This window comes from Arachis ipaensis, chromosome B10, assembly GCF_000816755.2.
Source record: "Arachis ipaensis cultivar K30076 chromosome B10, Araip1.1, whole genome shotgun sequence".
NCBI classification, from domain to species: domain Eukaryota; kingdom Viridiplantae; phylum Streptophyta; class Magnoliopsida; order Fabales; family Fabaceae; genus Arachis; species Arachis ipaensis.
Window position 1 is genome coordinate 17,875,041 of NC_029794.2, and position 16,026 is coordinate 17,891,066.

At 34.5% G+C, this 16,026-nt stretch overlaps 2 protein-coding genes across 2 annotated transcripts; both read right to left on the reverse strand.

The window, feature by feature from the left end:
• LOC107620268 lies at positions 1,223-1,861 on the reverse strand. Its single transcript, XM_016322456.1, has 3 exons — positions 1,665-1,861; positions 1,433-1,514; positions 1,223-1,381 (listed from the first exon to the last, which is right to left on the reverse strand). The coding sequence occupies exons 1-3, from the start codon at positions 1,859-1,861 to the stop codon at positions 1,223-1,225; spliced, it is 438 nt and encodes a 145-aa protein (XP_016177942.1).
• LOC107620269 (glutathione S-transferase T3-like) lies at positions 1,985-5,628 on the reverse strand. Its single transcript, XM_016322457.1, has 3 exons — positions 5,449-5,628; positions 5,036-5,368; positions 1,985-2,164 (listed from the first exon to the last, which is right to left on the reverse strand). Exons 1-3 carry the CDS (start codon positions 5,626-5,628, stop codon positions 1,985-1,987), a joined length of 693 nt encoding a protein of 230 aa, XP_016177943.1.

Genomic DNA, 16,026 nt, shown 5'->3' on the forward strand with positions numbered 1-16,026 from the left:
CAAGTTTAATTGTTTAAATATAAATTTTCTGTTAAAAAAAAAATTAAAACTTTGTTGGTCTTAAATTTTTGGCCCAGAACCCACAATTTGTATGAGACACTCTCATAATTTTCTTCTCTCGTAGTTTCTCAAACCACTCCACACTTTTTTTCTCTTTTCTTAAGTTATTTGACTTTTCTCTTATATGACACTTTAAATTTCAAAACCTCTCTTGTACTCAAAAATTAAAAATTCGTGTGGTTGTGCTCATACTCCATTTTAAAATATCTCACTCTTCAAAATATCTCTCATCTCATTACCCCATTTTTCCCTTTTAAACAATTAAATATTAAAACATCCATTTTCTTTTGAACTTTGAACAACAAATATTCCCATCTTTTCCGTTTTACCTTTCTATTTTTTTATTTTTATTTATTCTCTATGCTTTTACCCACATTGAGAAAGATGAAATTGTTGACGATTGCAAGAAAAACATATCTGGATGATAGCAAGCACGGCAAAGAATCATAGTTAACACTAAGATTCTGAACGCAACACTAAGATTCTGATTTCTGAGAAGAAGATAACCTAATACCATCTCCAGTAGAAAATTCATCACAATCCTTATTTATGACTCATCTGTCATAAAAAATAATTTTACATCAGTTTTTGCATCATAAATAGTAAATAAGAATTCAAAGAATCTCTCTCTTCTCTATTAGGAGAAACTAACTTTAGTCTCTATTGTGATTCCACTTAATTAATTAATTAAAATAATTAAGATTATATTAGTTACTATTTTTTTTACAATAATATTATTTAAATTTATGAATTAAAAAATAATTCACTATTAAAAAATTTATATATAACAATAATACACAATATATAATTCGAGATTACACTAATTTATAAAATTAATTAATATAAAGAAAAACATAGTTAAGCTCTATAATTGACAACAATCATTGTGAAATTGCCATATGTGTTTAATCAAGTCCTCTTTCAACTGTCTATACTGCTGCCTATTTCGAAGTTGGGACATTCTTTGGAGAAATTGATGGTATGGTGCAAAATCTTCCTCTCCCAGCTGAGGTTGTGATAAGCCGTTTTTGACATCGTCATACTTTAAGTTTTGAGCAAAATTATTCTGCATAAGTGCCTCTTTCATTCTCAATAATCATATTATGCAATATAATACAAGCTCTCATTATGTTTGCAAGCTTCTTCTTTTTCCAAAAGCGCACTAGACCACGTATAATTGCAAAGCGTTCTTGCAACACTCCGAATGTTCGTTCCACATATTTTCTTTGCCCTTTTTGATATTGTGCAAATAACTTGCGTTTTTCCCCTTATAGCTTTGAGATTGATTTGACAAATGTGGCCCATTCAGGATAAATACAATCTGCTAAATAGTATCCCATGTATAATTATTATGATTAATAGCATAATTTACCTCTAGAGCATGGTCATTTAGAATATCATCGAATATTGGTGAACAATCTAACACGTTGATATCGTTATTTGAACCAGAAACTCTAAAGAACGCATGCCATATCTAGAAGTCTGAAGATGCTACAAACTCAAGTACTATGGTTGCAACCCCACAATAACCACTCGTGTACATGCCTTTCCACACCTTTGGACAATTTTTTCATTGCCAATGCACACAGTCAATGCTACCCAACATGCCAGGAAATCCACGACCCTCTGCCATTTGTAGCAAGCATCGTACATCATTTGAATTTGGTTTTTGCGAGTATTTATCCTCGAACACTAAAATGACACCTTCAACAAATTTTTTCAAGCATTCAATTGTAGTGCTCTCGCCTATGCACACATAATCATCAATAGCATCAACTGCAACACCATATCTAACATCCATATTGCAGCAATGCATTTTGGAGTAGTGACAAGCCTCTTCTCCTAATTGCATCGACCCTCTGTTGGAAATACAGATAAACATTATTTGAGAGAGCGTCTACTATCTGAAGGAACACATGTCTTCTTATTCGAAATTTCCGTCGAAAAATGTCAGCATTATGCACCAGCTCATCTGCAAAGTAATCTTGGAAAATGCGATCATGTCCTGCTTCTCAATCTCTGTTGATCCATCTACAAGGAGTTGGGATAGAGCTTTTATCGATATCTTCTTCTTCTGAATCATCGAATAAACACTTGTAACACCCTACCATACAGAGTCTTATGCTTAAGTCATAAGACAGAGATGGCAAGGTATTACGACCTCTAAAACAAAAATTTAGTACGTATAGTAGTATGAATAATTGATTATAACTAGGAGCCTTTGTAGAAAAAGGGGTAAACAAAAACCGTAACTCGAACGCGCAACACTCCGATCGATAACGTAACGAGAAAAGGATAAGCTAACGCAAGATCATATATATAAAGAGTGTCAAAAACGGGAATATCAAGACTCAAAATCCGGCTGCGAAGATAACCGGTCCGAGCATAATAATATATACATATAATAAAATAAGGAAACCCCAAAGGAAACCCAAAGGGACACAAATACATACAACCTATTCTCCAAAATCCCCTCTAGAAGGAGTCATCACAGTTTGTATTATTTAATGGAGATAAAAGTATCTAAACAAGATTTTCTAAGTTAAAAGCTGCAGAATTCACAGATTTAAACCCCAATCTTCCAACGGACATAACTTCCTCATTTTAAATCGTTTTTCACCCGTTCTTTGAACGGCATGGACATCCCGGATCCAATTTCATTTCTAAACAGATTTGGCACAAATCAGAGATCCGTAGTCCAAGTTATGTCCCGTCAAAGTATGCCCAAAAACCATGTTTTCATACAAAACCACAAGGTGCCATTTTCAAAACAAGCCACTTTCAACTCTTTTCAAAATCAATCAAAACATGCCAATTTCATCCCTTTTCTTTGAAATCAATCAAAATATATCAAATTCAACATCAAGCCTCCTCAACTCACACATTGACACATTACCACAAATTACCAAAATCACTATCTCATCATTTTACCCCACTTCACCCAAGTGGCTCAAACTCAAACACATTGACATATCATATACTATTCCTCATGCCAATTCTCAACAACACCAATTCCAATAAATTATTATTGTACACAATCAACATCATACTCACCATCAACATGATACCACCCATCAATTCAACATCAATCATCCATCAAGCATATATCACAACATGCATTTCTCATATTTCACACAATCAAGGCATCAATATTCATAATCACATGTATGAACACATCATATATTTCAACCATTCAACAACACCAACAATTCAATGCCTATCTTAGGGCCTCTAGCCTAAGTATTTCCTACCACATTACATATTAGATACGGGAAACTGAAACCATACCTTAGCCGATTTCCCACGCTTAACCGGAGCACTTCCAAACCACTTCTCCTTAAGCTCTCAAGGTCTCAACACCTCCAAGAACAGATTTTTCACCACCAAACCCTTTCCAAGCTTTTCAAAGTCACCAATCAAGCTCCAATACCCACACATACACAACCTAAGCCACAACCATCATACTCATACACAACATCTCAAAACCCAAACATTATAGAACAACAAAATCACACTAGGGTTGAGAATCTTACCACCCCCAAGGTCCAAGGAGACAACATTAACCTTCTCCTTCAAGAGAGTTGGGTCCTATAACATCAAAGAACCCAAAATCTCAACATTTTACCCATGAAACTCGAAAATAAGGGCTGGAATTTCGAACAGAAACACGTGGCTTACCTCAAGATTAGTTGTATGGGTTTTGTAGAGCTCTCCGCGGTGAACGCGTGGCCGCAAACGGAGCGGCAATCGGAGCTCTAGATCAAAAGTTATGGTGGTTTGAAGATCAAGTGAGAGATAGAGGTTTGAGAGAGTGTTCTTCCCCCATTTCCTCTCTTTTTCAGCGTGTTTGGTGTTGTGTGAGAAGAGAGAGAGTGCTGAAAACTAGGGTTTTGGTTTAGTTATGTTGGGCCAAGGGCCCACTTTGGGTCCGGTTGGACCGGTTTGGCCCGTTCGGTCCAATCTTGGTCCGATTTCCATAAAATTGGTACCGAAATTCTCGTCTCAATTTCCTCTATCATATTAAGCCATAAAAATATCATTTTAGGCTTTCTAGAATAAATTCTCATTTATGGGTTAATTAGCCGTTAATTAACCGGGCTTTACAACACTCATCGATCCAATTGTCCATTTGTGTGTTATCTTGCCGTCTTCTTTTACCATACAAAGACTTATTAAAAATATCAACAAAATTTCTAGCCATATCTTTAAATGTATTTTTTAGTATTCTTTTGAGGCGAGAAACTGGATTTGAAATGGAGTTGCTGAATTATTGATAGTTGATATTTATAAGTGTGTCCACAACAAGTAGCTACTTCTCAATGGCTAGTTTTGCAACGACTGCTTAACGGCTAGTTTTTTCTTGTCTAAGTTTAAAACAGCTAGTTTTGCAACGGTCACTTTCATAAACAATAACGGCACAATAATATTGATTAATTTGAAAAGTTACATCACAAATGAATAAAATAGACTACATCATATACGGTAATACGCAATAAAAATAAAACATACTACTTAACTCTACAAATACAAGGAACCATTAAGTAGACTACTTATTGATTATTTTCTTACATGCAATCTCATGAAGAGCTCATCGTTTTTCACTCATTGTAGACGTGTCAGCATTAAGTATTTGCATATCCATTTCCCTTTCCCTTTCCTTAGCCATCCTTTCCATTTCCCTTTCCTTTGCATTTATCTCCATTTCTTTAATATACCTCTGAGTTTGTAATTCTTGTTCTTTCATCGCCATTTGAATTTGTAACTCCTTTTCTTTGATTACCATAATCTTTGCTCTATGTTTCCTCTCCTCTTCTATTTTTTTCCTATCTATTAGTTTCTTTTCTCTAACATTCTTAATATCTTCCGTGAGAGATAGTTTTTTAACAACTAATGATTTCTTTTTGCTAAGATCTTCAGATATTTGTGCATTTTTCTTACCTTTTCTCTTGCTCTTCTTTGATCATTGTGGGAGAACAGGAGAGTCTACACCGATTTCGTCAACCAACGGTGTTTCTAAATTTGATGATGATGAGTATGCTCCAGTTGTACTAATCTTGGTTCTCTTTGAGCCTCCACTTTGTGTAGGTAGTTGGCTTCTCCATTTTTGCTCCAAACGAAGCATATTCCAATGCCTCTCAAAAGTTAATTTTTGACCATAATTTGCGGAATAAAGTTTATAGGCCAACTCCTTTATATCATCAGCATTCGAATCACTCCTTATGTTTCGACTAGCTTTATCGTAGCAACCAGCAAATTGTGCAACTGTCTTATTGATCTTATACCATTTTTTCTTACATGAAATTGCCCCCTTTTCATGTCGACATTGAATTGTATACAATAGCTGTGAATTCGACTCCAAAATATTTTGCCCTTTTGGTAGGTACCAACTATAGGATCAATTGAGACATTCAACCATGCACTGATCAACAACTCATCCTCTTTCCAATGCCAGTGTTGAATACTATCTTGCCTACGATTTTCAATGTCATCATCATTGAGGTTGATAGCATCTAATCCACGAGGGTTGGCAAAATCTGAATATTGCAAATTTGGGCTAGATTGTATCATAGTTTGAAGGGATGGGTTAGAAGAGCCACCAACACATGATGAGTCATGTCTCGATGCACTAAATTGAGTTATAAACGACAAGGATGTTGGAATAACATTTTTGATAGAGGGGTTAAATATGGATGAAAATGAAAAATGTGGTGTTTGCGAATTTTGATTATGTGGTTGGAATATAAGAAATTGATTATTATAAGGAGCTTGAAAATTGAAATTAGGAACATTTTGTGAATTTAAATTTTGAAATGTATTTGGTAATGTGAAGTTTTAATTTGGAATTTGAGAATTTGAAGTTTGAGATTGTTTGGTATTTGGAGTTTGAGAAAAGTTTTGTAAGTAATTGAAAAAAGAGTTGAGTTGAGTTGGTTTGGATCCATTATTTTCTCGAACAAAATATAATATCAGTGGAACTTTGATTTCATAAACTTGAAAGAAGATGAAGAAGAGTAGAAAAAAATGTGTGAGAATAGAAGTGTATGTAAGTAGTATATATAGAATAATAAAATATTAATTTATTAATAATAACGGTAACATAGTATTAATTAATTATAATTTAATATAATTATTTATTTTAAAGATAACTTGTCACATGGCAAGTTACCATTGGACACCATAAATTCTTCTGAGGAGGAACTCCTTCTCCTCGAACTATGTGGAGGGACTCAACTTCTCTCTTCTCCAATGGTTGGAGGTCCATCATGTCAGAAAAAGTGAGTTGGGGACTCACCCATTGGAATTGCTCTAATATATCGACTGAATAAGGATTTAGGGTTTTTTTTTTTCTTTGCTGTTTTGAGGATTTAATAAAAGTTGAACGGGTTTTGGTTCGGTTTGATCAACCGAATTCCTGTTGGTTTTTTAGTTATGTAATGCTTTTTTATTCGACGGTTTTTGTGCAATCCGAAGCGAACTCTCTATCACTTTGTGGTTTGACCGATTAATTCGAATCAATTTTCAGAACAATGGCTATATGTTAAGCTCTTTACTGTCTATTACTTTTGATTAATACAATTTGAAGCAATATAAAGAGATTTTTGACCATGTATTTGGATATTTTATTTAAGATTAGATGACATGACCCAATTTTTAAGTTATGAAAATATATTTAAGTTGATTTTTTGTTGTTAATATTTTCATTAAAATCTGACTAGTACTTTCTTTTTTTTTTTTTTATACAACTTACTAGGTGTATTTATAGTATTATTATGAGGCAACAAAATATGTCTCTACACGACCGGGTCATACCATATTTGGAGACCATATTATACCATCTAGATAGGCTGAACAACCATTGGTTCAAGTTGGTTGAGCCTTTGGTTAGCGTATTCATTGAGAGGTGACGTCTTAAGACTTCATGCCTTTCATATGCCATTTGAATTCATAGTTTTGGGTGCTATTTTGTGAGAATTAAGTTGGTACACAAAATTGTCTAAATTTTGACATTGATAATATACCTATTTCAAATTTCTAGAAAGTAATGGAAGTTATTGTGACCGTTGCTATAGGTTTTGCTATTTTTTTGTTGTGAAATTTGACTTTTTTTTTTTGTTTATTTGGCACATGCAATTTTCAAGGACACTAGGATTTGTATAAATAATTGTTGTTTGACGTTCAAATGAGTAATGCTTTTTTATTATGAAATTTAAAGGTATCTCTAGTGTAAGTCACTAATTTAAGTCATATGCACTTATAATTGTAATTTTGATTTTCTTAAGATAGAATGAAAATAAATTAGCAATAATTTGCACACTCATAAAATAATAATCATGTATGAAACGATTTTGAATGTTTGGTGCAATAGATATTGAACATGTTTTTGTGTATCATTAGATTATATAATGTAATGTCTTGTTGATTTTTTTATAATTTGCTGAAAATATTTCAAGTTTTTTCTTTTTTTATGTATAATCTTAGATTGCTAGGTATGATCATTTTTCTAATAGAATAATGCTTAGTGATAGGAACATAACATGACCTGGAAGTAGTTGATATAATATAATTATTTTTGGTCTATATGAGTTATCTTCCTTTGTTGTAGATTTGTAGTTCATATGGTATAATTGATTTTGACAATATATTCTTAGATTGGATGCTTACATCTATGTTTTTAAATGTAAAGTAAATCATTTACTTTTGGTTCATTGTAATATTAAGTAAATAATTACTCTTTCAATTTTTTATTTAATTTTGTTCAATTTTTGTAATTGAACTTATTTGTGAATTTTTAACTAAAAATTAAAAAATTATAAAACTTTAAATTTTGTTAGTTTAAAAATTATTAAATTTAAATTTACCATCGGATTTACTATCCGTTAAATCCGCCGGTAACCATTAATTTAATTATTAATAATAAATAATATATTACCGTTGTAACACCCTACCACGCAGAGCCTTACGCTTAAGTCGTAAAGCAGAGGTGGCGAGGTATTACGACCTCTAAAATAAAAGACTTATATAAATATAGTCGAAAGAATTTGTAACTATGAGCCTTGAAAAAGAAGCTAAGCAAAAACGAAAAATAGAAAATCGTGTCACACTCGTACGAATAAGCGTAAAACGGATAGGCAAGATCAAAAGGAGGCTAAAACACATAATATACAGATCAGAGTTCAAAAGATAGAGATATCAAGCTCCAAACTCAACCTGTGAAGCTAAGGCTAGCCAGAGTATGTAATTATATATATTTATACAACCCAAAATATAACTCAAATTACAGAATAAACACCTGTTTCTCCAAGTCAACCTCTAGGAGGGACAAATATAAAATATATACAGAGGAGAATCTATATACATATAAACATAGCATAAATACAAAATACAGCATCTAAAAAAAGCCAAACTTCGCTTGCACAAGAAACTCTAGACGCTCAGCGAGATGCCTCTCGACCTGCATCTGAAAAACAACAAAAATATGTATAGAATGAGAACCAAGGGTTCTTAGCATGGTAAAGGTACCTGCATAGTTAATATAAAAGGTCCCGGAAAAGTCATATGCATTCCTAGAACTTCGACACTCAGATTTTAGCTTAAAGATTCAACTAAACCAAAAATTAAGTAAGTTATCTAAGGTATTTCAAGTTCTGAATCTAACTTTAACCTAACACTACACTTTCTATCTCCTCCAATCCTCCGAATCACCAGTGAAACAACCCCCTAACACCTCCACCAAGAGAGGTCTCTCAGAAAACATACACATACAATTCAAGCAAGAAAAACACAAATAGAGGTGCAATTACAGCAAGTAGAATAAGTAGCAGATAAGCAGAGTTAAGCAGTTAAGCAAACCAAAACAATGCACACTCAAGCAAAACAAACAAATACATATGATATATGCATGTCCTATGGCTGATGAGTCTCATTTGTCAGTTATATAGCCAACCCAATATGTCCTGGTAGTTAACCATTGGACAGTCCCTCTGTGCACGCATCCCCAAGCTCAAAAATAATATCCATGGAGTCAAACTCCAAGCTCAAATATAATATTTCATGGAGTCAAACTCCAAGCTCAATAATAGCTAGCCAGAGTATGTAATTATATATATTTATACAACCCAAAATATAACTCAAATTACAGAATAAACACCTGTTTCTCCAAGTCAACCTCTAGGAGGGACAAATATAAAATATATACAGAGGAGAATCTATATACATATAAACATAGCATAAATACAAAATACAGCATCTAAAAAAAGCCAAACTTCGCTTGCACAAGAAACTCTAGACGCTCAGCGAGATGCCTCTCGACCTGCATCTGAAAAACAACAAAAATATGTATAGAATGAGAACCAAGGGTTCTTAGCATGGTAAAGGTACCTGCATAGTTAATATAAAAGGTCCCGGAAAAGTCATATGCATTCCTAGAACTTCGACACTCAGATTTTAGCTTAAAGATTCAACTAAACCAAAAATTAAGTAAGTTATCTAAGGTATTTCAAGTTCTGAATCTAACTTTAACCTAACACTACACTTTCTATCTCCTCCAATCCTCCGAATCACCAGTGAAACAACCCCCTAACACCTCCACCAAGAGAGGTCTCTCAGAAAACATACACATACAATTCAAGCAAGAAAAACACAAATAGAGGTGCAATTACAGCAAGTAGAATAAGTAGCAGATAAGCAGAGTTAAGCAGTTAAGCAAACCAAAACAATGCACACTCAAGCAAAACAAACAAATACATATGATATATGCATGTCCTATGGCTGATGAGTCTCATTTGTCAGTTATATAGCCAACCCAATATGTCCTGGTAGTTAACCATTGGACAGTCCCTCTGTGCACGCATCCCCAAGCTCAAAAATAATATCCATGGAGTCAAACTCCAAGCTCAAATATAATATTTCATGGAGTCAAACTCCAAGCTCAATAATATTCCATGGGAAAATTCCAAGCTCAATTTATCCATGGGTGTGACAACCCAAGCTCAAATTCACACACACACACACATATGCATGCCCATGGGGGAACCCAAGGAGTTAAAGTGCCCGGTCACATCTTGCAACAGAGGGTCAACAATTAAGTCTCAATGTCATCATCATTCATAAAAAAATCATACTCAAAACTTAATTCATTCTTTTCTAAATAAATCAAACTTAAAACATAATCGTTTTCTTAATAACTCAAAATCAAATCATAGAATCCTTAAACCCAAATCTTTTTAAATAACCACTTCAAACGAAACCTCCAATTTTCATAAAAATTTTGGCAGCATCTTCTCTAAAACAAGGACTTTTGCCACCCCTCAAGGGACCCAACGACCAAACCAAACACCTCTCGATCATTCAAATTATTTCCAGTATCAAATTATTTCAAAATCAAATTAATTCCAATATTAAATCTTTTTCCAAAAACCAACCAACTCCAATAGCAAACCATTTACAAAATTCATTCAGTTCATTTCTATCTTAAGGTCTTCTAGTCTAAGTTTTCACGCGACATTAAATATTAACTACGAGAAACCAAAACCATACCTTGGTCGATTCCTCCCTAAGCTCGGACTCCTCAAAAACCTCTCCTTTCATAAGCTCCAAGCTTCCAAACGTCAATTCCTCAAACTTAATCACCTGGATTTCGTTCCAAACCGTCAAATTGAACTCCAAATCAACAAGAACATAATCTAATTCACACAATATCACTATAATCATCATAGGGTTCACTAATTCAATGATTTACAAGGGTTTAACAGTTTCTTACCTTACCCACGGATCAATTGGACAAAACCCAGTGATTATTCGTTGCTAGAGTTCACCTAAACTGTCAAAATCATTCAATTCTTCAATACGCAAACTCAAAAATCACGAAATTGAGGAGAGGAAGAACTGGGTGAGAAATTCAAGTTTCTTACCACTTTGTTTTGATAGAATTGAAGAAAATTCTGAGATGAACACGTGGTCGCTGATGGCTTGTCAATCGGAGCTCCGAATTAAAAGTTATGGACGATTGAATTTTTGGAGGTGAGGTTAAGGTTTTAAGGGGATTTTCTCTCTTCTTCAGCACATTCCATGGGTGAAATGAAGAAGAAAGTTTCGTATGGGTGTGTTATAGGTTGGGCCTTGGGTCCAGTTTGGATCCAGTCCAACCAGTTTGGTCCGTTGGCCTAATTTTGGGTCAAAATCTTTAAAATTAATGTCAAAATTCGTATTTTTAATATTTCTACTTCCCTAAAATATAAAATTTAATTTCCTAATTTCTTTGAATAACAATTAATTTATTGGCTAATTATTTATTAATTTTTTCGAGATTTACATCCTACTTACCTAATTAAGAATTTTGTCCCCAAAATTCAGATTTAGTTACCTGAAAATAAGTAAGGGTAGTCTTCTCTCACTTCTGACTTAAGTTCCCAGGTGTGTTCCTCAATTTCAGCTCAACTCCAAGCAATCTATACTAACAAAACTCCTTTTTTGCGTAGCCGCTTAACATTGGTATTGTCAATTCTAACCGGAGTTACTTATTACATTAGATCCTCTCTTAGTTACACTGGTTCAGGTTCTAAAATGTGATTGGCATCAGAAGCGTACTTTTGAAACTGCGAGACGTGAAATACCTGTACCGATTTGAAAGATGTGGGGGTAGAGTTACCCGATACGCCACTGGCCCAATCCTCTTCAAAATCTGAAACGGTCCATTTTTTGCCACTAACTCAGGTCCCATTATACTTCGACTTCAGTCTTGACTGCTCATCAGTTCTAGTTTGTTGAAGTAACCTTCACGAATACAGGACTTCCATTTTAAAATTTGAAAGGTTTCCTCTTCAAGTTCGCATAACTCTTCTGTCGGCTTTTCGTAATGAGAATCTTTACTCGAATTTGCTTGATCTCTTTTCTGTCATCACCGCTATCATTTCGAGACCTAAAACACTTGATTCTCCGGGTTCACACTAACACAGAAGCGATTAACACCTTGTGCAACCTTACTATCTTCTTAACGTACCGTCTCCAATGCCCTGTCTTCATCTTCTGACACGCCAGGCACTTGGTCACAAGTGATGCTGCGCCACCTTCCACCCCAGGTCACCAAAACATCTGCTTTAATTTGTGGTGCATCTTAGTAACTTCAGAATGAATTCGAAAATCTACTTTTGAGAACTTCAGGCCTCAGTTTACACCTCCACTTACAACATTTGGCATGCAAATCATTCTATTGTACCTCCAACTCCTTCTTTGTCTCCCTCGATCTTCTTCTTGATTTTCTTGTTCAACAAACTTCAACATTCTTGGTAGCTTCTTACTATCTCATTGCGTTCTCTGAACTTCAGCCTCACCATTGTTCATAATTACTATTAATTCAGTCCGACACCTTCAACCACTCATTCAACACCCAATTTAAGACTCTAAATTCACTTAACAATTCTTCCTCCTGAATCCGCATCTAAGAAACATTTAGAGACTTTCTGCTCAGGGCGTCCGTCACCTTATTACGATGTTGCGTCAGCATGCACTCTAAGCCCTTCAATGATGCATCGCAGTAACCCTTAAATAGTTCATTAGGTTCAGGTAACACTAGTGTTGGCGCTGTAATCAATCTCTTCTTCCGAGTTCGAAAACTCTCTTCACAGTCGGGCATCCATACGAATGGTGAATTCTTACAAGTCAACTTAATCACAGACAATATGATCGGTAAGAACTAAAGCTCCAAAACTCCTCTAGATGCCACATACTTACAAGTCCCATCTTCCACATTCACAAATCTTGCTTTACGAAACTAATGTCTTAATGGTTGCATCTATGAGTTGGACGCGATGCAACTTCTATCTCGAGTTGATTTTTGAAAAGATGTTAGGTTTAAAAAGATGAACGAGCAACACGAACGATATTCACAAGAGATCAGAAGAAGGTCTTGTATGCAGTCAAATAGAGTTGTACAGAAATAACGAAATACACAAGAAGAGGAACTAAGGTACATTTCAAAAAGAAATTTAAATCAAGACCTTGATAGAGAGAACAAGGCATAGCGAATCAGGTAAGTCTCAGTGGATTTTAGAAGAATACAGTTTGCGAAGGAGAGAAACTCCATTCACAACATATTCTTAAGATTCAAGGCTTACATGATTACACCAAGATAAGTTCAGGCTCATCTCGGAAGAGACAAGATTCATGCAATTAAGGAATAGAGTTGGGAAGATAATCAATTCGTTTTTCAAGATGAAATTCAAGATAGAATTCTAATGCAAGTTGCAAAAGAAAGGCTAGATCGACTCGCAAAGATGCGTCGACACACTCTCTTTCTTGCCAGAAGCTTCCGGCTGTTGTCTTTCTTCTTTACCGACATAACTGGTGCTCCCCACAGAGAAATACTTGGTTGGACAAATTTCTCTTCCAATACTTCCTTCAATTAGATCCTAAGTTCTACCGACTCTAATGATGTCATCTTATACGATGCAATGAAAACTGGTCCAGCTCCCTGCATTAAGTCTATTGCAAACTCACTTTCTCTCACCACGTAACCAATTAGCAACTAAAGGTTAAATCCGTGTCATGTCTATTGCTTGCAGTTCACCGTCATTGAATTTCAAATAATAATCCCGCACAAATTTTAACACTTTTGATTCCTTAGATATAACTCAAATTGAATGCTCGAAATAGTTCAACCTGCTTCCACTGCGTCACTCTGATTATTATCCTCCAAGAACCTAGCCATTCCGCTATGTTAACCAAATATCGCTCTGTCTCAATAACTGGAAGTCATCGGTCGATCATTCATTTGGAAATCACGATTCTCACAATTTAGTCATGCATTATGAATGAATGCTACATACAAATATTATGCAAGGCATTTAAAAATTCAGCTACTAGTTCACAATTACCTCGGGTCTGAGAATCAGATTTAGCTGCATCCCAACCTTTCCTGTGTGGACAAGACATATGCTCTGGTTTCCCACACTTGTAACATACACCTAGCCCAGCCCTACATGGCTTGTCTTAATGATACCTTTTATGTCTTGGGCACTTTAAATTATTCAGTTGAGTACTCTCCTGCTTTTCCTCGCCAGGTCTTTGGTGGTTGTCGTTCCCTTGGTCATTGTGCTGGTCCTGAAAATGTGGGGAAACATAACCCTTCCTTTTGAAACTCCGGCTCCTTAGTGTGATCTTCGTTCCCTTCTTCTTTGTGTAGGATTCCTAGCGATTACTCCTTTCTACTACACTCCTTCTCAAGGATCACATATTGCAACAGAGGGTCAACAATTAGTCTTAATGTCATCATCATTCATCAAAAATTCATACTAAAAATTTAATTCATTCTTTTCTAAATAAATCAAACTTAAAACATAATCGTTTTCTTAATAACTCAAAATCAAATCATAGAATCCTTAAACCCAAATCTTTCTAAATAACCACTTCAAACGAAGCCTCTAATTTTCATAAAAACTTCTGCAGCATCTTCTCTAAAACTTGGACTTTTGTCACCCCTCAAAGGACCCAACCACCAAACCAAACACCTCTCGGTCATTCAAATCATATCCAGTATCAAATTATTTCAAAATCAAACCAATTCCAATGTTAAATCTTTTCCAAAAACCAACCAATCTAATAGCAAACCATTTACAAAATTCATTCAGTTCATTCCTATCTTAGCGTCTTCTAGCCTAATTTTCACGTGACATTAAATATTAACTATGAGAAACCAAAACTATACCCTGGCTGATTCCTCCCTAAGCTCGGAACTCCTCAAAAACCTATCTTTTCACAAGCTCCAAGCTTCCAAACGTCAATTCCTCAAACTTAATCACCCGAATTTTGTTCTAAACCGTTAAATTGAACTCCAAATCAACAAGAACACAATCTAATTCACACAATATCACTATAATCATCATAGAGTTCACTAATTCAATGATTCACAAGGATTTAACAATTTCTTACCTTACCTACGGATCAATTGGACAAAACTCAGTGATTATCCGCTGCTAGAGTTTACCTAAACCATCAAAATCATTCAATTCCTCAATATCCGAATTCAAAACCCACGAAATTGAGGAGAGAAATAACTGGGCAAGAAATGCAACTTTCTTACCACTTTTTTCGGATAGAATTGAAAAAAATTTTGAAACGAACAGGTGGTCGCTGACGGCTCGTCAATGGGAGCTCCAGTTTAAAAGTTATGGACGATTGAATCTTTTGGAGGTGAGGTTAGGGTTTTAACGGGATTTTCTCTCTTCTTCAGTGCATTCATGGGTGAAATGAAGCAGAAAGCTTCGTATGGGTGTTTTATAGGTTGGACTTTGGCCCGGTCCAACTAGTTTGGTCCGTTGGCTTAATTTTGGACCAAAATATTTGAAATTAGTGTCAAAATTTGTATTTTTAATATTTCTATTTTTCTAAATTATAAAATTTAATTTCCTAATTTCTTTGAATAATAGTTAATTTATTGACTAATTATTTATTAATTTTTTCGGGATTTACAACCGTCGGATTTATTAGGGGAAAAATTCGATGGTAACAAGCTCCAAAATTTCGCCAATTAAAAGTTTATATTCACCGTTAATTAGCGGTGGTCAAAAAATCCGTCGGTAAATAGTTACCAGTGAGGTTTATATCGTCAGATTCATTTTGTCACTAAATCCGACGGTAAACAAGTTACCGGTGAATTTTTTTGGTAAATTTGACGGTATCCAGTGACTTTCTTGTAGTGCATTGATCAGCATATTATACGCAGGGACGGACCTACTTATAAAGGAGGGACATTTCCCCCACAATTTTTTTAATAATAGTAATAAAAAACTTACATAAATAAACAAAAATATGATTTAATTAAAATTATTATATTAATAATAATACACAATTCAAATTGTTTTATAACAAAATTGTATTTTATGTTTTTTTAATAAATATAAAATAAAACTCTGTTTATATTATATTGTTCACCTTATATATATATATATATCATAATTAAAAAAATTTTTT